Source organism: Rana temporaria, chromosome 10, assembly GCF_905171775.1.
Source record: "Rana temporaria chromosome 10, aRanTem1.1, whole genome shotgun sequence".
NCBI classification, from domain to species: domain Eukaryota; kingdom Metazoa; phylum Chordata; class Amphibia; order Anura; family Ranidae; genus Rana; species Rana temporaria.
This window is the reverse complement of record NC_053498.1, coordinates 133,076,546-133,097,837: the sequence shown is the minus strand read 5'-3', so window position 1 is coordinate 133,097,837 and position 21,292 is coordinate 133,076,546. Positions and strand designations below refer to the sequence as shown.

At 39.8% G+C, this 21,292-nt stretch overlaps 1 protein-coding gene across 1 annotated transcript; it reads left to right on the top strand.

The window, feature by feature from the left end:
* Positions 1-7,818: 7,818 nt before the first annotated feature.
* Positions 7,819-15,435, top strand: LOC120916116 (indolethylamine N-methyltransferase-like). Its single transcript, XM_040326933.1, has 3 exons — positions 7,819-8,046; positions 11,339-11,546; positions 14,656-15,435. The coding sequence occupies exons 1-3, from the start codon at positions 7,896-7,898 to the stop codon at positions 15,077-15,079; spliced, it is 783 nt and encodes a 260-aa protein (XP_040182867.1). The 5' UTR covers positions 7,819-7,895; the 3' UTR covers positions 15,080-15,435.
* The last annotated feature ends 5,857 nt before the right edge of the window (positions 15,436-21,292 follow it).

Below are 21,292 nucleotides of genomic sequence, written 5' to 3'. Positions count from 1 at the left end.
AATCATGAAGATTTAAAGAGTAAAGCCCCATACACTATCAGTTTTCCTGATGGTTTTCTCTTCAGGTTTACCAAAACCATCTAATATGAGGTCAAACCTTAAGCGTTTCAATTTGAATGCAATCAGGCAGGTCCTTGTACTACATGGTTTTGGTAAACCTGAAGAGAAAACCAACAGGAAAACTGATAGTGTGTATGGGGCTTCAGGGGCTTCGGCCAGAACCATCTCGGCCCGAATAGTGAACATTTTTACTGGGCATGTAGACCCGGGAAGGATCCTAGAGAGGTGGTTGGAGCTCATAACTCAACCAGGATAATGTCATCTTATTGGACGGCACAGGCAGGGTTGTCTCTGGAGACAGTCTGCAAAGAGGCTAGCTGGTCATCACATTATATGTTCTTAAAACACTACAGGGTGGATCCAGCAGCTCTTACTACAGTAGAGTTTGGGAGGAAGTCTATCCAAGCTTCTATGTATTTTTGTTAAATAAAGATTAAGTTTACAGCATTATACCCTCCCTCTCAAAAGCTCATCATTTATCATATGTATGCTGCCATGTCTGGCGTCAGGAAAAGGGAAAATTGTATCAAATACTTACCGTAATTTTTCTTTCCTGATGCCTGTTAGATGCCGGGGGGCAGGGGAAGAGGAGGTGTGAGAGATACAGAAGACATAATGGACATAGAAGACATATGCCTCTGACATGTGTCATGCGAAGTGTCAAAAACCTCTTCCTCTCCAGGCGTTGCTTCCAAAATATTCAGACATAAATTCCTTCATTATACGATGGTTTATTCTTCCAACGATTATGACAGCTAGACAGTTTATGCTTACATTGTTACGTTGTTACAGACATCATGGCAGGTAGGCATCACAAAGTTACAGAAGGAGGAAATAGATGTTACATCTTCTCTGCTGGAAAGAGCCCCTTATGATCTTTCTCCTGGGTGAGACACACCCTGAGGCTTCCGTAGGGCCGGGATGACCCTCGAGATTCCTGTGGGTCAGATGACCCTGAGGTTTCCTAACTTACTATGCTCAAACCTGTATACTTATACAAGTTTTACAGCTAACTAAGCACAAATCTAGCTTTCCAAAGAAGGTTACGATGAGCTCTAACGCTCGCTATGTATATTTAAGTAACATCTCCTCCCCTATCCTTGACATAGGACTTTAAGAATAGATATGGCCTACACCATACCATCTGTTCTGTTGTCCTACATTGACCTTCGTTTGTCTTTAACAAACCTTCAAATGCTACCATGTTTAAGCATTGATTCAGAGACCTTTAGAACATAATATCAATACATTTAAAATCTAACAATTCCCCCTTAATGCACTGTAATTAACAAATAAAATAAGTGCATTCATCTTAAATAATAAAGGTTTCTGATTCACTTTTTTTCAATACAAACAATACAATTTAACATTTCAGATATTGTATATAAACTTTTTCCAAAATTCTGCGATATTCCTGTGAAATATTTAACCATTTCATTCCTTTAAGAAATGATAAATTATTATATTATTAATTAATTTTTAATTTATTCTCCATCTAAATGATGTAATATTAAAATTTTCTTCCTTTACCTTCATAAATTTTACTTCGTATAACTTCAACCATATCATATAACTATTTATCATAAAGAAGAAATAAATATATTTGATGTATCAAATTATATTACTCTATAATATTAATTAATAAATACAATTTTTTTCATTTCTTTTGATATTTCAATAACCAAATTTCTTCAGTATAAGTTTTTTATACATTATCCTAGACACTGAACAATTATAAACATAATACGTAATCTATTTGTTTGTGGATATATAAAAACATAACTTTCCCATTATTTGATTGTCATATTTTTATATATTCTATCTTTCTTTCTATTTATTTTTCTATCTTTTTATTCTATTTATTTTATTTATATAACTATATAATTTATTTATCTATCCATGACCAGCAAGCAACTCTTTCTTTCATTTATTTTTCAATGTTCCATATTATATAATTCAACTATAATTCTGTTTACATACTTTAAAATCCTTTTCTTCCACACAAATTTGTATGTTTTTTAACTATATTAATACTTCAAATGTATACTTTGTTATACATTCTTGTAATAACAAACTATCCATCCAATTTTCCCAAGTTATGTGTTCTATAAAAATGAATACAAATTAATTATTCTATGTGAAATAATAATTCTATGTGTATCAATATGTATTCTTATAAAAGATTTAGAAACCAAAATATAACAACTATTTTTTCCATATTTCAAAAAATTCAAAAAAATCCTATATTAGAATTACATTCCAACTCCCCCTTACATAATGATCAATCAATCAATATGTCACTTTTGATGTAAGTCCATATGAATAAATCATTGAAGTTCATCCAAAAATGTTGATCCTTGATAACATAATCAAAAAATGATTTTAAAAAAATAGAAGTAATAACCAAAATAGAATTTTAGTTGTGCTTGTTTCATGGTCATGAAAGAAAACAAAAAATAAAATAACCTTCCCAATTGAAATCTGATATTTCAGTTGGCATTCGTATTGACATCCCTGGTACCTTTAGAACTATGATTCCTAACCATAACTTTAGCTACTGGAATAAATTATGAAACATACTCATAAAAAGTAGAAATCTTATATTCAAAACATAATTTCTATTAAAATTTAGCAAAGGCCTAGCCATATTTTGTGAACAAACTTCTGAAATTCCTATACTTGTACTTTGTCCTATGTAACAGATTGCAAATAACTACATATGCTAATTTAAAAAAAACATAGAAGAACAGACATTCTTCATCCTGTCATTAACTCAAAAAAAATGTAACCAACCCTTATTTTAGAAAAGGTTTTAAACCAAAAATATAACAGGTAAATAAGTCACTTAGTATTTACCTTTTCTTGAATCATCTTACCCTATTTAGACTTTAAAATACTATTGTAGCGTTCTATAATATCTGGGTACTAAAGATGATAAGAAACAATAACTTTATCAAATACTAAAATTGCATACATGTCCTTCATCATCTGTCCTATAAAAATGGAAAAATCATTATCTGATTCCATGGTTTGAAAACAAACCCCAATGGAATGTGACAAAATGTATAACTTAGTTTTCATTAAAAATATATTATTTTTTCCTAGAATTACCTCAATTAATTTTATCAAAAATTAACTAAAAAGGAAAAATCATACTTGTATACTCCTTCAGCAGGTGAAAAAATCTAATATACTCAATCTACACAGATTGCAAATTTCTCAATACTTTATAGTATCAGATCACTCTTTGCCTTTTGGATTGCTCTATAAACAAAAACAATATTCAAGAAGTTTGATGACAAAAATGCTCTAATAATGAGTAGTTCAAAATTTCTTTCATTAGCTCAAACAAAAAATCAATTAATCAATTTGTCAGTCAATCTGTCAGGTACCTGGATATGCAAAAATAAATATTTTCATTTAAAAATAATTCTATCCATTATTGTTGGAATCAATTATTTTTACAATGAATTTTATCTTCATTATCAGTCTGTACTGAGACAAAATTTTCATCGTCCCCCTTTTTATTCTGTGACTAATTATTTTTTGTAAAAGTAATATTTTTATCAGATTATTGTATTTTTCTTTACTATACTTTACTTATATTAGCTTTAATTTTGCAAAAGAACATTTAGGTTGGGTTATCCTAAATATCTTATATCAGAAAGAAACTTAAATCATGTTTAAGTATTTTTCTTTTTTTAACCAACTTATACAGTATGGTTAATTTAACCACATGCCCTGTCACTCTGACTGCTAAGCAAACAAGTCTTAAGATCATTTTTTTCAGTGTAGACAGATATTCAGAAAGTTTCATCTGTGCCAATATAAATATATATAAATATACTGTATATAGATCTAAATGGATTCTTCCCAATAAATATCCACTGAAAAATTGATAAAGTAACTTTTGCATGACTTACTTGCATAATTGTGGCTTATTACACTGCATAATTTTAGCTTCAACTGATCTTACTTTTTAACACCCAGTTGTCACTCAGACAAAAGCTTAATCAAAGCCTTGTGTTGACACCTCATGTTTAAAAATAACACCTTTAAAACAATTACTTTAGTTAGTAATACCTTATTAAATATATTTTCCCATCCATGAACCTTTATTTCAGATTTCTGAAAAAAGTTTAAACACTTAAAATGTGTTTATATCCATAGAGTTGAAAAACTCTTGTCATGACTGACCATCTGCTTCGTAACTCAACCTCCATTTCTCTGTTAATGACACACTCTCAGAGAAAGATCTGTCACCGTCAGTCTTAGCTACCATTCACTATACAATTTGTCTAACCAATCTCATTTTATCGTTTTTACAATTTTTAACCTTTTTTCAAAATTTTAAAGCATATTTGGTTTGTACATCTGCTAAAAATCATGTACATAATGTTATAATATGACTTTTGATTATATTAATGACAAAAAATTAGTGGAACAATCTCATGAAACCCAGATTGGCCTCTGCGCATGAACCGACCTGTGTCCCCGAGAAAATTACTCCAACCAACTCTTTATCAGAAATACTCAATTTCTCAAAAACTTTTAACAATAGTTTTCTCTTCAATTTTTGCTATTTTTAGATTGAACAAAACTTTCATATTTTAATATTTTTCCTGGGTAAACTTTAGTAATTTAGAACAATTTACCACTTTTAATTAAATAACCAAACCCAAGTTTGGAAACTTTTGTAAAATTACTCAATCCTTAACTTATTATTTCTACAACCAAATCTGTAGGATTTTTGTTAAATACTAAATACCTTGTTGTTTACCATTAACTGAATTTTATACAGTTCTTACATAATCTTAATCAATAGTTTTTCCTTTAAACTTCTGCCCCTGTATGTGCTTTGAATGACATGCAATAACACATTTCTGTTGTTTTAGGCTAAAATATTCCCGAACATATATATGCAGCATTAAACTTAATTTCCTTATTAAAGAACTTCTTACACTCTGGTATTAATTAATTAATTACCCCACTACTGTTTACATGCCTGCATTGCATATATATATATATATATATATATATATATATATATATCAATTCCCGAATATTACTGAGATATACTTCTGAACCTTGAGATTAACCATCCCATGTTAAACCACTTATATAAAAAAACATATTTACCCCTTGTTTTAGAATGATTTTCCTGTGCACTTAAAAAAACAAGCAATAAACAATGTCCTTTAACTTTGTCTTCTTTAGTTTCTTTCGTTTGTTACATTGACTGTCTTTGGTGACTTTTCTTGTTGCATTTTCATGTTGCTGTATCTTCATACGTTGCTTTTCTTGGAAGAATAATGTCCTTATCTTATTCATTGAAGAATTAATTTTCTATCAGTTCTTGTACGATGTTCATCTCTGGCTCGCCTGGTTCCTTTTGGCTCACGTGTTAGTGTAAATGTTTATTTAAGCTGTAAAGTAGCCTCAAGTAAACAAATGTAAAGATGCGTGCGTAAAAATAATGTCTTTCTCCTTTTTGTGTATGCGAAAGGAATGTATAATGTATAGTGTATTCTTGGACAGTTCAAACATCAAAAATCCATAATAGCTCACTCAAAGTGTACATCTGCCTGTGTGACTACAATGGTGGCCTTAAAAAAAAATAACGTGAAGCTTCTATTTGGCAGCTTTCTTCACGTACGTAAACGTCTACGATTTTCCTCCATAACCTGAAAGTCCTCGCTGGATTTTGCATGATATCTTGAAACCTTCTGTCCAAAATAGCTGTGGCTCAGTAGCCCTGTGTAAGGTTTTTTTTTTTTTTTCTTCTGCTCGTAAGCTACAAGCATTCTGACAGGTGAGAAAACAAAACAGCGTAAAAACTCACCCTGTGTTTTTGAGCCTTCTCGTTGTCTGATGGAACACAAACGCCTTTTCGTTTCTCTAGGTTCTTTGGTCGTATTTTTCTTCAAGACTTGAAAGAACATCTTTATGACTTCATTTCTTCATTTCCCCCTTGTCAAGGCTTTAGGAAAAAATATGACCAGTCTGGCTGGCAATCGCCATTGTTAGATGCCGGGGGGCAGGGGAAGAAGAGGTGTGAGAGATACAGAAGACATAATGGACATAGAAGACATATGCCTCTGACATGTGTCATGCGAAGTGTCAAAAACCTCTTCCTCTCCAGGCGTTGCTTCCAAAATATTCAGACATAAATTCCTTCATTATACGATGGTTTATTCTTCCAACGATTATGACAGCTAGACAGTTTAAGCTTACATTGTTACGTTGTTACAGACATCATGGCAGGTAGGCATCACAAAGTTACAGAAGGAGGAAATAGATGTTACATCTTCTCTGCTGGAAAGAGCCCCTTATGATCTTTCTCCTGGGTGAGGGTCCCATCCACACCCTGAGGCTTCCGTAGGGCCGGGATGACCCTCGAGATTCCTGTGGGTCAGATGACCCTGAGGTTTCCTAACTTACTATGCTCAAACCTGTATACTTATACAAGTTTTACAGCTAACTAAGCACAAATCTAGCTTTCCAAAGAAGGTTACGATGAGCTCTAACGCTCGCTATGTATATTTAAGTAACATCTCCTCCCCTATCCTTGACATAGGACTTTAAGAATAGATATGGCCTACACCATACCATCTGTTCTGTTGTCCTACATTGACCTTCGTTTGTCTTTAACAAACCTTCAAATGCTACCATGTTTAAGCATTGATTCAGAGACCTTTAGAACATAATATCAATACATTTAAAATCTAACAATGCCAAGACATGGCAGCATACGAACCCTCCCTCTGATCTTTGTGCTTTATACAGAGAATGGGGGAAGTAGCTCTCAGTCAGACTTTTATAGAGAGTTAAACAAGTCCTGTGGGTGGATATAGGGGCGGGGCTATATCATATGTATGCTGCCATGTCTTGGCATCAGGAAAGGAAATTTACGGTAAGTATTTGATACAATTTTCCCTTTTTATCGTATATTGGTAACCAATACACTTCAGAACATTTACTGTGTCCCTTTCATCAGAATACGGATAAGGATTATATAAAAGTACACTTTTAGATAGAATGTACAGAAAATACGTTAAAATATACGTTTATAAGGAGATAAAACATAGGGCAATTAAAGTAATAAGTGTTGTACAGGACGGCAGGGATGGGTCCGGGATGGCAGCTATTTTTGCGCTATTAACAAAAATAGAGCGACAATTTTGAAAAAAAACAATATTTTTTACTTTTTGCTATAATAAATATCCCCAAAAAAATACATATTTTTTGGTAAAAAAAAATTGCAATAAGCGGTTATCGATTAGTTTGCGCAACATGTATAGCGTTTACAAAATAGGGGATAGTTTTATGGCATTTTTATTAATAATTTTTTTTTTTTTACTACTAATGGCGGCGATCAGCGTTTTTTTTTTTTTTTTTTTTTTTCATGACTGCGACATTATGGCGGACACATCGGCCAATTTTGACACATTTTTGAGACCATTGTCATTTTCACAGCGAAAAGTGCTGTAAAAAATGCACTGCTTACTGTGAAATTTTACAGTATTTTCCTGATGGTATAAAGAAAATATAAAAAATAAATAATCTATCTCCTTTGTTTCTTTCTTTCTAGATGATAATGATTATCTAAAATAACCTCCACTATTTAACATATGCATACTCATATGGCAACCATAGGTTAGTCAGCTGTATCCCCATGACTGCTTGGTAAATATGTTTATGATAATATTGAATTACATGCTAATAAATATTTAAAATATTCCTGTTGAATATAAATTGAACTCCAACATTAGTAATGTTTAGTGGAAAGTGGAAACCAAAGAGGTGAAGTGCGGCTTTTTTAGCATTGCAGGACGATGGATTCCACAACACATACATTTTATCCCATACATGGAATGGATTCCAGAAAGCATTTGGATGCATATTACTCAAATAAGGAGGACATGGTATTTGCAGAGGATTCTTTAAAATTTCCAATGGCCAATCTTCACTATCAGCTCAGCAGTGGTATGTACAGCATATATTGATATAAATAAAAAATAATCACATAAGTAAAATCTTCTACTTGTGTTTGTTAGTGGAATTACCTGGAGGAGCCCATCAGGAGTGAGAACCCTCATAGTTCTTCCTCACAGCTTCCTCTTGCTGGTAGCAGGGGGAATGTTTTACTTCTTACTCCAGGGCTAGACAAATCCCGGTCGCCATGGCGACTAGAAATAGTGTCCTGGCGACTTTTTTTTGTGTGAGCTGGCGCCATCTGGTGGTGAGCCGTTGGTATTACAAGTTATTACCACCAGATGTGTGAGCTGGCGCCATCTGGTGGTGGCCATTGGTATTACAAGTTAAGCATTACAAGTTAAACAGCAATTCTAATATCATTTTTCACTGCCATCTTCTTCCCTCTAATTAGAACCCCCAAACATTATATATATATTTTTTATCCTAACACCCTAGAGAATAAAATGGCGATCGTTGCAATACTTTCTGTCACGCCGTATTTGTGCAGCAGTCTTACAAGCGCACTTTTTTGGGAAAAAATTACACTTTTTTTAATTAAAAAATAAGACAACAGTAAAGTTATCCACATTTTTTTTTTATATTATGAAAGATAATGTTACGCCGAGTAAATTGTTACCCAACATGTCACGCTTCAAAATTGCGTCCATTCGTGGAATGCCGACAAACTTTTACCCTTTAAAATCTTCATAGGCGACGTTTTAAAAAATCTACAGGTTGCATGTTTTGAGTTACAGAGGAGGTCTAGGGCTAGAATTATTGCTCTCGCTCTACCAATCGCGGCGATACCTCACATGTGTAGTTTGAACACCGTTTACATATGCGGGCGCTGCTCACGTATGTGTTCGCTTCTGCGCGCAAGCTCGTCGGGACGGGGCGCGTTTTCTGGCTCCTAACTTTTTTAGCTGGCTCCTAGATTCCAAGCAAATTTGTCAAACCCTGTCTTACTCATAAATTAAAGGGGTTGTAAAGGATTTTTTTCCCCCTAAAAAGCTTCCTTTCCCTTAGTGCAGTCCTCCTTCACTTACCTCATCCTTCCATTTTGCTTTTAAATGTCCTTATTTCTTCTGAGAAATCCTCACTTCCTGTTCTGTCTGTAACTCCCCACCATAATGTGAGGCTTTCTCCCTGGTGTGGAGAAAGCCTCTTGAGGGGGGAGGGGGTGAGCAGGCAAGTCAGGACACTGCTCTACTTTGCAGATAGAGAAAGGAGCTGTGTGTTAGTGGGCGTCCTGACTTGCCTGCTCGCCCCCTCCCCCCTCAAGAGGCTTTCTCCACACCAGGGAGAAAGCCTCGCATTACTGTTCAAAATTGTCGCTCTATTTTTGCTTATAGCGCACAAAATAAAAACCGCAGAGGTAATACAACCAAAGGAAAGCTCTATTTGTGGGAAAAAAAGGACGCCAATTTTGTTTGGGAGCCACATCGCACGACCGCGCAATTGTCAGTTAAAGCGACGCAGTGCCGAATCGCAAAAACTGTCCGGGTCCTTTAGCTGCCTAAAGGTCCGGGTCTTAAGTGGTTTAGATTAAGCCTCATTTACTCCATCCAATGGCACAATGAAGGGATGGAGAACTCCAACTTGAGGTACAGAGGTCAACAGTGGCAGCCTAACCCAAAGAAGATTATTATTTATTATCTTTTTTTTTTATGTATTTGCTTCAATACATTTGACAAAGGTCAATTCACAGACATCATCATACTTGTTTTCGATCTTTAAATGATCAGCACAAATTAGGGGTGCAACGGATCGTCACCGATCCGTGATCCGAACGGGCCACCCCGTTCGGATCGGCACACCCCGCGATCCGCGGAGCGCTCCGGAGCCTAGGCCTAGGAAAGTCCCCGGCTTCGGCCTAGCTCCGGAGCGGCGGCCATCTTGCTCCACCCAGTCTGCTTGCCAGAGCCCAGCATGACACGCCTCCCCGCCTCCCCGGGGAGGCGTGTCACGCTGTGCACTGGGCTCTGGCAAGCCGACATGGAGAGGGAATATTAGCAGAGAAGCACTGGTGTGAGAGGAGGAGGGGGGGGGGGGGAAGAGCACATTTCAGGGGTGGATTAAAGAGGAAGCAGGTGAGGCTGTTTGGGACTTGTTAAAAGTACAATCTTGATGTTTTTACATATTATAATATATATATAATATATAAAAACATCAAGATTGTACTTTTAACAAGTCCCAAACAGCCTCACCTGCTTCCTCTTTAATCCACCCCTGAAATGTATGTGTATGTGTATATATATATATATATATTTTTTTTTTTTTTTGGACCAATGAAACACCCTTTTTTTTTTTTTTGCGCTGATCCGAAAATGATCCGATCCGTGACTCCTGATCCGAGGATCGAACCGATCCGTGAGTTTTTTGATCCGTTGCACCCCTAGCACAAATGTAGAGCAAAGTCACCATATCACATATTGGTTGTGATTATTTCTTTAAAGCTATAGGCCCGGATTCAGATACGAGTTACTGAATCTGGAGATACGCCGTCGTAACTCTGAGTGTGCGGGGTCGTATCTATGCGCCCGATTCTTAGAATCAGTTACGCATAGATTTCCCTAAGATCCGACCGGCGTAAGTCTCTTACGCCTTTGTATCTTAGTTGCATATTTACGCTGGACGCTAGGTGGCGCTTCCGTATATTTACGCGTATAATATGTAAATTAGGTAGATACGCCGATTCAGAAACGTACATCCGCCCGGCGCATTTTTTTACGTCGTTTACGTAAGGCTTTTTCCGGCGTAAAGTTACCCCTCATAAAGCAGGGGTAAGTCATGTTAGGTATGGACGTCGGAAACGTACGAACAGCTTCGTATTTTACGTCGTTTGCGCAAGTCGTCCGTGAATGGGGCTGTACGTAAGTTACGTTCACGTCGAAAGCATTGACTATTTGCGACGTGATTTTGTACATGCGCACTGGGATACGTCCACCGACGGCGCATGCGCCGTTCGAAAACAGCGTCAATTACGTGGGGTCATGATAGTTTAACATAAAACACGCCCACTACCAGCCAAATTTGAATTAGGCGGGTTTACGCTGACACATTTACACTACGCCGCCGTAACTTAGGACGCAAGTTCTTTCTGAATATGGAACTTGCGCCCTAAGTTACGCCGGTGTAGTGTATCTGAGATACGCTACGCCCGCCGATAGATACGATAATGTATCTGAATCTGGGCTATATTCTCCTAGCTGTGCCATTACATGCTAATTTTAATTAAAAGGTGAAATCTCTTTTTTTAGATTCAAGGAAAATAACACATGAATCTGTAATATCCCTGCAGGTCGAGTTGAGGGTACATTATTGATTGACATCAGTGTTGGTTCCTTCATTCACCATCTCTATTCTGCGTCCAATTCCTTTAAAAAAATAGTCATATTAAAATTCCGAGAGAAATGTATTATGGAAATGAGCAGATGGCTACATGACCGTACCGGAGCATATGATTGGTCGCATACATCATCAGCCGCAGCTGAGTTAGAGGGAACGAGGTAATGGCCCCTAATGATTCCTCACTTTTTGGCTTCTACATTTTAGGTGACAGAAAATTGTTTCTTTGAATGGAACTTTGATTGTTTTTGAGTATTTTTCATTTACTAAGTTATTTAACATTCATTTTTTTCTCATGTTGGCCATCAGCCCCTTTTTCCTGGCACATCATGGCAACCTACAATAGGTTATGGCTCTGCCCTCGCAGCCTGATAGGACTGGTTAAAGTGGAGGTTCACCCAAAAAGTTAATTTTTAACATTAGATTGAGGCTCATTTTGTCAAGGGGAATCGGGTGGTTTTTTTTTAAATCGAAGCAGTACTTACCGTTTTAGAGAGAGATCTTCTCCGCCGCTTCCAGGTATGGTCTTCGGGACTGGGCGTTCTTATTTGATTGACAGTCGCATACATCGCGTCACGATTTTCCGAAAGTAGCCGAACGTCGTTGCACAGGCGCCGTATAGAGCCGCACCGACGTTCGGCTTCTTTCGGCTACTCGTGACGCGATGTATGCGACCGTCGGAAGCCTGTCGCAAGCCTCTCAATCAAATAGGAACGCCCAGTCCCGAAGACCATACCCGAAAGCGGCGGAGAAGATCTATCTCTAAAACGGTAAGTACTGCTTCGATTTAAAAAAAAACACCCGATTCCCCTTGACAAAACGAGCCTCAATCTAATGTTAAAAAAAAATTCGGGTGAACCACCGCTTTAACTATAAATCAAAGACAGACACAGCATTCTTTATGGCCCTCACCTGATCAGGACTGGAGTCACAAGGTATTCCTTACCGCATGTCGGCCCAGCATGATCCAGCCTCTCCTGGGTGTAATTCCTTCCCTTATGGCCTCTAAATAAGCTATATGGTTGGAGGCCAATTCTGCTGGTCTGGGGGGCCACGGCCTGTCAAAGAAAATTTTAACCGCTTGCCGACCGCCCCACACAGATGTACGTCGGCAGAAGGGCTCATACAGGCAAATGGGCGTACCTGTATGTCCCTTTAAACTTGCCACTGCACGGGCGGGCGTGCGTGTGCCGCCGCCGGCACGTGCACATACCCACGTGTCCCGCAAACTCGATGTTCGCCCGCGGCCCGTGATTGTTAAAGGAGAGGCAGAACGGGGAGATGACTATGTAAACAAGGCATTTCCCTGTTCTGCTTAGTGATATGACAGGGATCTACTGCTCCCTGTCATCAGGAGCAGTGATCATTGTCATGTCAGTGGTAGCCCACCCCCCCACAGTTAGAGTTACTCCCTAGGACACACTTAACCCCTTGATCGCCCCCTAATGTTTAACCCCTTCAGTGCCAGTGTCAATCAGTGTGAGCCCTAAGCGTGTCACATGCCACTTTGCCTGCCACCAGATGCCATCAGGTGTCCCCAGCAGAGTCCCTCCTTACATCAGGTGTACCTAGAGGAGTCCTTCCTTACATCAGACGTCCCCAGTGGAGTCCCTCCTTACATTAGGCATCCCCAGCGGAGTCCCTCCTTGCATCAGGTTTCCCCAGCGGAGTGCTTCCTTACATTAGGTGTCCCGTTGCTATGTTATTTGGCCGTCTACCGCCCCCCACTCCCGTGCGCGCCCCCGGTTTTCATGGTCTCAGTACACCATAAAAACAGGGGGCGAGGACGGGATTAGATCTGAGCTGAGCTGAGAGCTAGAGGGAAACAGGAAAGATCTTGTGGCGGCGGCCATATTTTTGAAGCCCGAAACAGATCCGATCCCCAAAAAATTTTGATTTCCCGGGACAAAAGCAAAATCCCGGGATTTTAATCGGGATGGCCTTCAATCAGGACGAGGGTCCCAAAATTGGGACAGACCCGGGAAAATCAGGACTGTTGGCAAGTATGTATACACACATGCTCAGTGTAGCGCTCCTTGCCTAAGTAACTTCACAGTTCTCGGAGCTCCCTTTTGCTTGTCTCTTGTGTATCATGTGCCTGACTACCCATGTACCGACCCCAGCTTTGTTTATGTCTATGCTTGCTCGCTACCTACCCTGACCTCTGCTTGTTTCCTGGATTTCCTGTTGTCTCCTGCTGCTTGTACTCTGCACACGCGTTTGGTCTCTGCATCCTCAGCTGGGTGAACCTGGAAAACGCAAGCTGGTTCCAGCTTGCTACAAGTCCATCCCCACCATCAGGGGATCTGGTGAAGAAGCAGGCTGGGGCTTAGACGCTGCGCCCTGGGGAACTCCGAATTGGCAATCTACAAGGGTTCACTATCACAGACTCCTGACAAGTTAAAATATATATATATATATATATATATATATATATATATATATATATATATATATATATTTTTTTTTTTTTTTTTAATTTTCCAAATTACAGCCTAACTGAATGTTGGCAGAATTGCTCATCATGCTTCAGAAGTAAGGGCCAGATTCACGTAGAATTGCGGCGGTGTAATGTATCGTAGATACGTTACACCACCGCAAGTTTTCATCGCAAGTGCCTGATTCACCAAGCACTTGCGTGAAAACTTACGCTGGCAGCCTCCGGCGTAAGCCCGCGTAATTCAAAGGGGCGTGTGCCATTTAAATTAGGCGCGCTCCCGCGCCGGACCTACTGCACATGCTCCATTTAGAAAAATTCCCGCCGTGCTTTGCACAAAGTGACGTCATTTTTTCGAACGGCGACGACGTGCGGCGTGCGTAGCGTACTTTCGTATTCCCGGACGTTTTACGCAAAACACACATTTTTTTAAATTTCGACTCGGGAACGACGGCCATACTTTAAACAGCACATACGTGTGCTGTCTAAAGTTAGGGCAGGTCAAACGACGCCTAAAATTGCGACGGGAAACTAGACTAGCAACGACGTACCGAACGCGAAAATCCGTCGTGGATCGCCGTAACTGCTAATTTGCATACCCGACGCTGGAGTACGACGCGAACTCCACCCAGCGGCGGCCGCGGTATTGCATCCTAAGATCCGACAGTGTCGGATCTTAGGGATATCTATGCGTAACTGGTTCTATGAATCAGTCGCATAGATACTCTGAGAGATACGACGGAGTATCTCCGCTGTGAATCTGGCCCTAAATTCTTACTTATATTGGAAACTTTCCTGTAATGTCCATATTATTATTTTTTTTTTTTTTTTAGAGATCAACTTCAGGAGAAAGAAATGCGCCTAAGGTCGTCCATCATGCAGATTTTAAAATATGATTTTGAACAGGAAAACATAACTTCCCCGGTGCTACTACCACTTGCTGATTGTATTATCAGTGCATGGTTGCTGGAAGCTATTAGTCAAAGTGAAGATGAATACATGAAGAATCTGGAAAAGGTCTCAAAGCTGCTAAAACCCGGAGGGCATCTGTTACTTATCGGTACATTGGATGCAACTTACGTGGTTGTTGGGGAGGAACGGCTGCATTGTTTTAAATATAACGAGGACTTTGTGAAAAACATCCTCGGTAAGCTGGATTTTGTCATTGATTACTGTGCAGTGCAGAGGAGACGCAATGTCAGCGATCTCACTGATTATAACGCTATTATATTCGTTGTAGCACGAAAAGGACCGTAGATGATTGGAGCTGTCAGCATTCATTCTCAGCGTGTAAGCCCTGGTTCACACTGCCATGAATTTTCATGCAACTTAAGAGTTCAAAGTCCCATGACAAGTCGCACCCCATTAATGGCAACCGTTCTAATCAGTGCGATTTTAAAGCCGCGGCAATGTGAACAAGGGCTAAATATTACAAAGAATCTACAGGCAACAAATAGAATTAATCAATGACCTACTGATGGCAGTCAGGAATCACAGCAGCTGTGCTATAGTCAGCAATACTATTTTGCAACTATTTGTGTTAAATTGTGTTACCAAATCGTGCTATCTTAATAAAGATTATTCAGAATATAAACGTGTGATGACTTGTCTTGGAAAATATTGTAAACCGTTTATGTATACAACATATATTTTTATCTATCTATGGATAACCAATGCATTTCGGGGCATTTAAAGTGTCTTTCATTTGGATACAGATTATATAAAAATACACTAATATCAGATACTATGTATGGACAATATATTAGAAAACAAAAAAATTTACATTTTCAGGTTCAATACCTAAACATTTTTCTTTTTTTTTAAGATGATAAAATGTTGGAAGATTAAATTAATAAGTGTTGTACAGGAGGGCAGGAATGGGTCCTGGATGACAGGTATATTCCCCCACTATTTGGGTTGTGGGACCTTTAAAGGAGAGCTCAAGAGACTCTTTTTTTTTTTAAATATTCAATTTATTTAACCTGGAAAAGGCAGCTACAGTATAACAGGTCAGTAGTATAGAAACATTAAACGGTACATTGAGGCTCCATTCACACCTTGGCGACAAAGCGCCAGACGCCCGACGCTCGTGCCGCTGGAGGGGAGAATTGCCATTGATGTCTATGAGATGGTTCACATCACATAAACGCCATACGCCTGCCGCCTGAAAACAAGTCCCGGACCCTTTTTTTCAGGTGGCATTGGCGTTCGGCCATAGACATCAATGGCAATTCTTTGTGAAAAAAAAAAAAAAGTAACCTAATCGCGACAAAATACGCCGCGTACGCGGCGTTACAATGTGAATGGGGGCTAAAGGGGTTGTAAAGGTTTGTTTTTTATTTTCTAAATAGGTTCCTTTAAGCTAGTGCATTGTTGGTTCACTTACCTTTTCCTTCCATTTCCCTTCTAAATTGTTTTTTTCTTTGTTTTCTTTCTCTGGATTTCTCACTTCCTGTTCCTCCTCAATAAGCTGTTCTGGCTGACTTACCCCCAGCCAGAACGGCTCGGATGATGGGGGCCAGCTTACTAAGGAGAAACAGGAAGTGAGAAATTCAGACAAAAAAAAAAACATTTATAGCTGGATTCAGGTAGGGCGGCGTAATTTTGACCCGGCGTAGCATATCGTATTTATGCTACGCCGCCGTAAGTCAGAGAGGCAAGTGCTGTATTCACAAAGCACTTGCCTCCTAAGTTACGGTGGCGTAGCGTAAATGGGCCGGCCTAAGTGCGCCTAATTCAAATGAGGAACAGGGGGGCGTGTTTTATATAAATGATTTGTGACCTGACGTGATTGACGTTTTTAACGAACGGCGCATGCGCCGTCCGTGGACATATCCCAGTGTGCATTGCTCCAAAGTACGCCGCAAGGATGTATTGGTTTCGACATGAACGTAAATTACGTCCAGCCCCATTCACGGACGACTTACGCAAACAATGTAAAATTTTCAAAATTCAACGCGGGAACGACGTCCATACTTAACATTGGCTAGGCCAACTATTTGTTCGACTAACTTTACGCCTGAAAACGCCTTACATAAACGGCGTATCTTTACTGCGACGGGCAATCGTACGTTCGTGAATCGGTGTATCACGCTGATTTACGCATTCTAGGCGTAAATCAGCGTTCACGCCCCTAGCGGCCGGCGGAACTACACAGCTAAGATACGACGACGCAGGCCGTCTTATCTTAGCTACATTTAAGTGTAACTCAATTTGAGAATACACTTAAATGTACGACGGCTTAGATTCCGAGTTACGACGGCGTATCTACTGATACGCCGGCTTAACTCTTTGTGAATCTAGCTATTAGAAGGGAAATGGAAGGAAAAGGTAAGTGAACCAACAATGCACTAGCTTAAAGGAACCTATTTAGAAAATAAAAAAATAACCTTCACAACCCCTTTAAGTCAAATCAATGTTACAAATAAATCAACTGAAATTCAGATTACAGACAATCAGTAGAGTTCCAAATCATAAAGAGTCCCAAATACCATGCAACAAATGTTGCCCAACAACAAAGTATCCAGTGCTAAAACTTCATATATTAAAGTGTCCTGTGCAATCAAATGCATACATATATTCAATAGTTTCCAATGCATTCCAATGAATAAAGTGTCCCATGCAATTTAACGAACTTAGGGGCAACAAAATCCACATGCAAACAAAGGTTTATATTGCATGTATTCAGTAGTATTGTTGTCTCATGCCGCACGCAACAAGCTGCGAGCAGACAAGATTTTCCATGCAGGATGACTTCACTCCAAAATCAACTGTCAGGAACCACGAAACAGACGGAAACAGAAAATGCGGTAAACATCACACCTTTTAATAAAATGGTACAACTAGTAAACTTAGTCAAAACATAGCCAGGGTTCAGTAGCCAGAGTGGGTAGTCAGAACAAGCCAGGAAATCAGGAAGCCAAAGATCAGTGTAGTCAGAGGCAGCAGACAGGATCAGGAACCAGAAGGAACATCAGCCAGGCAAGTCTTTAACAGGAACACAGCAGAGAGTCTCTAGATATGTTGACCAAGGTGAAGGCATTGAAGAAATAAACCAGGCAGTTTAAATAGCCAGAAGAGGCTGGCTGAGGGATTGACTGACAAGCAGGGGATGATCAACAGGTGAGCCACTGTGAAACGATGAGTACTGACAATTAACCGACAGCTGAGTAACCCGAGCACAGAGAAGCCCTGACACCAACCCTACCAACCAACCAACCAACCTACATGTTTCACCCTTCCAGTGTCTTCAGGGATGCAGGTTTTTTAAACCTACAGCACCATGGACAGTACTACCATGGATGACGAATGTCCTGTGTGCTGGTGTCCCCTCTTTTCTTTGAAATCTTCAGTCCTCTGCCCCCTGGATACCCCCTACAGCAAGGGTGCCCAACCTTTTGAAGAGCGAGGGCCACTTAAGCAACTTCGTAACCAGTCGCGGGCCACAATGAGCGGAGCAGACGGAAAACAGGTCACGGCTACTCTATAGGCCCTCTGATCCACCCAGATGGAAGGGGACAAATTCTCTTCTGTTTTTTGGATTGGAGGTAGGCAGGCGTAAACGGACATCTGTCGCTCTATAGAGGAGAATTGAGGGTCCCATTTGGTCGGGCTGATCATGTGAAAAGGGCCTAAGACTGCTTTCACATTGATGTGCTTCGGTTTACCCACACCGCGGGTGCAGCATAGTGCACCTGTGTCTATCCTGCAGGTTAGCTGAACTTTGTCATAGACTCCGCCTGTGGCAAAAGCTGGCACTGTAGAGGACACATTGGCTTATGGCGCTCTGCTCCACAGCTGCTTTCTTCCTCCACCATCAGCTTCAATCACAACACTGATCCTGCGGTATGGCGGGTCGGCAACCTGTGATCTCGTCTTGCCAACCCGCCATTCCAAAGCAGGAGGTCGTGGGCCACATCAGAGGGCTCCGCGGGCCACTGGTTGGTCACCCCTGCCCTACAGCGATGATCTTCCGGTGCCTAATAGAAGTGGATTCACCTGTGACAGGCAGTCCTTCTCCATTTTTAGAAGTTGTAGTATCAGTTCCCACAGTGAAAAGCACTATGTGAATGGAAGAGGCAGACCTTTCATTCATCTGCCCATCCTCCATTCATAGAGCACTTTTTACTGTGGAAAGTGAAAGAAGGGCTACTATGAATGGAGAAGGAGGAGGAAAGAGTGGGCATAGCAAGCACATTTTCATGAGTGCCTGTTACAGGTAAAGCCACTGGTATTAACCACAGCAGCACCAGAAGATCACCACTGCAGGGATATTCAGGGAGCAGATGATGGAAGATTTCAAAGAAAAAAGAGTAGCCATCAGCTTTAATAGCTACAGTTTTATAAAAAAAAAAAGGAACAATAGTAGGCACTTTGTTTACTGAAGAACAGGGCAGCCATCAGGAATTATGGGGCCCCTTACTCAGCTTCAGGCATGGGCCTTCCTGGAGCAGAGAACCGGGGGGGGCTGAAATTGAGAAGCGGGGGAGGGGCGCTGCCGCGAATTGAGAATTGACAAAAAAAAGAAAAATATATATAAAAAAAGGGGGGTAGCCATCCGGTGCCCTGGGGACCTCTGGGCCCTTTAATAAAAAGATATATATACACAAATTACAAAGAAAGGGAAAAAAAATTAAATAAACATTTATAAAAATAAAAAAAAAGGGGGGTTGCCATCCAGGGCCCTGGGGACCTCTGGGCCCTTTAATAAAGAAAAAATATATAAATAAAAATAAACATTTATAAAAAAAAAAAGGGGGGTTTGCTACATGGGGCCCTGGGGACCTCTGAGCCCTTTAATAATAAAAAAAAATATATAGAATAATATAGAAAAAATATAAAGAAATACATACAAAAAAGGGGGGGTTGCCATCCGGGGTCCTGGGCCCTTTATTGTTATTATTATTATTATTTATATATATATATATATATATATATATATATATAAATTTTTTATATATATATATATATATATATATATATATATATATACATACATATATATATATATATATATATAACATAAATAAAAAAAAGGGGGGTTGCCATCTGGGGCCCTGTGGGCCTCCGACACCTGGGAACCTCCGGACCCCTAAAAAAAAAATTTTTTTTTTTTTTTTAAAGGGGGTTGCCATCCGGGCCCCTTACAGGTGTACTGCCTGTACCCCCCTGATGGCGGCCCTGCTGAAGAACATAAGATAGATAAAGTGAGAGTAGCTAAGGTACCTGCAAAATAGCATCTGCAGTAGCTTCAGACAGAAACTGCATAGCAGCTGATTACAACATTTTCTGAGCAGGATATTTGAAGCCAAATAAATGGAGCCATCTAAGTAAATCATAATACTTAAAAAAAAAACTTTTAGATGTCTGCTTCACAAAGCAGAATATACAGGGTTATGCCTTGTACACACGACCGTGTTTTCCGTCGGAATAAACTCCGATGTTTTTTTTTCGATGGAATTCCGTTCAAGCTGTCTTGCATACACACGGTCACACCAAATTCCGACCGTCAAGAACGCGGTGACGTACAACACGAGCCGAGAGAAATTAACTTCAATGCTTCCAAGCATGCGTCGACTTGATTCTGAGCATGCGTGTTTTTTAGTGCGCTGGAATTCCATACAGATGAACGGATTGTCCGTCGGAAAAATAGAGAACCTACTCTCTAAGTCCGTCGGATGGGGCATACACACTTTTTCCATCGGAGATTCCGATCGTGTGTACGCGGCATTAGAGAATAAAAAATGACACCACATGTGTTGAAAAAAATACACAAGCCCAGCTAGTTCAACATTATAAACTATGTACTGTAACTAGGAACAGAAATTAAGGCAAATACAAAGTGCAATAGGCCAGGCCTGGACTTTTCTATAACTATTTGACAACGCTGTGTCTGCAGGGGGCAATGGAGGCAGGGGGAGATTGGAGACAGGGGTTGTTGGTGGCACCGCAGAGGGGGATGGAGGCAGGGGACGATGGAGGCAGGGGGCCTGGGGGAGATTGGAGGCAGAGGGAGATTGTGGCACCGCAGAGAGGGGTGAAGGCAGGGGTGTTGGTGGCAAAGGGGAATGGAGGCAGGGGGTGATGTGACTAAATAATTTGCCCTTATTATATCGAAAATAACAAACGTTTTTTTACCTTAAATCACATTGCGATTTGCCTAGCGTACTTTTTTGTAGCCTAAATACTGAAATTTGCACCTAAAAATGTAATTTAGTAACTTTTGTGAAATGCCAGTAAAAACGTGGTTGCTCCAGTAAATTTCGGGCGTCGTGCCAGTAAATTTCAATCTGGCAGGTTGTCAACACTGGTCATGACTGAGGTACTGCACTCAGCACCATTGTAAAAGATAGCACTGAAATTGAAAGCTACAGTCCTTTCTATGACCTTAGGCGATGCACAGGAGCATAAAAAGGCCAGTTAGGAAATGCAACACTTAGACCCCTTTCACACTGAGAAGTTTTTCAGGCG

Bases quoted from the DNA above. Each gene is read 5' to 3' on its own strand.
- LOC120916116 (XM_040326933.1), top strand. From the start codon at position 7,896: ATGGATTCCACAACACATACATTTTATCCCATACATGGAATGGATTCC. The intron at 8,047-11,338 runs GTATGTACAGCA...ATATCCCTGCAG, and splicing joins TCACTATCAGCTCAGCAGTG to GTCGAGTTGAGGGTACATTA. The intron at 11,547-14,655 runs GTAATGGCCCCT...TTTTTTTTTTAG, and splicing joins GCTGAGTTAGAGGGAACGAG to AGATCAACTTCAGGAGAAAG.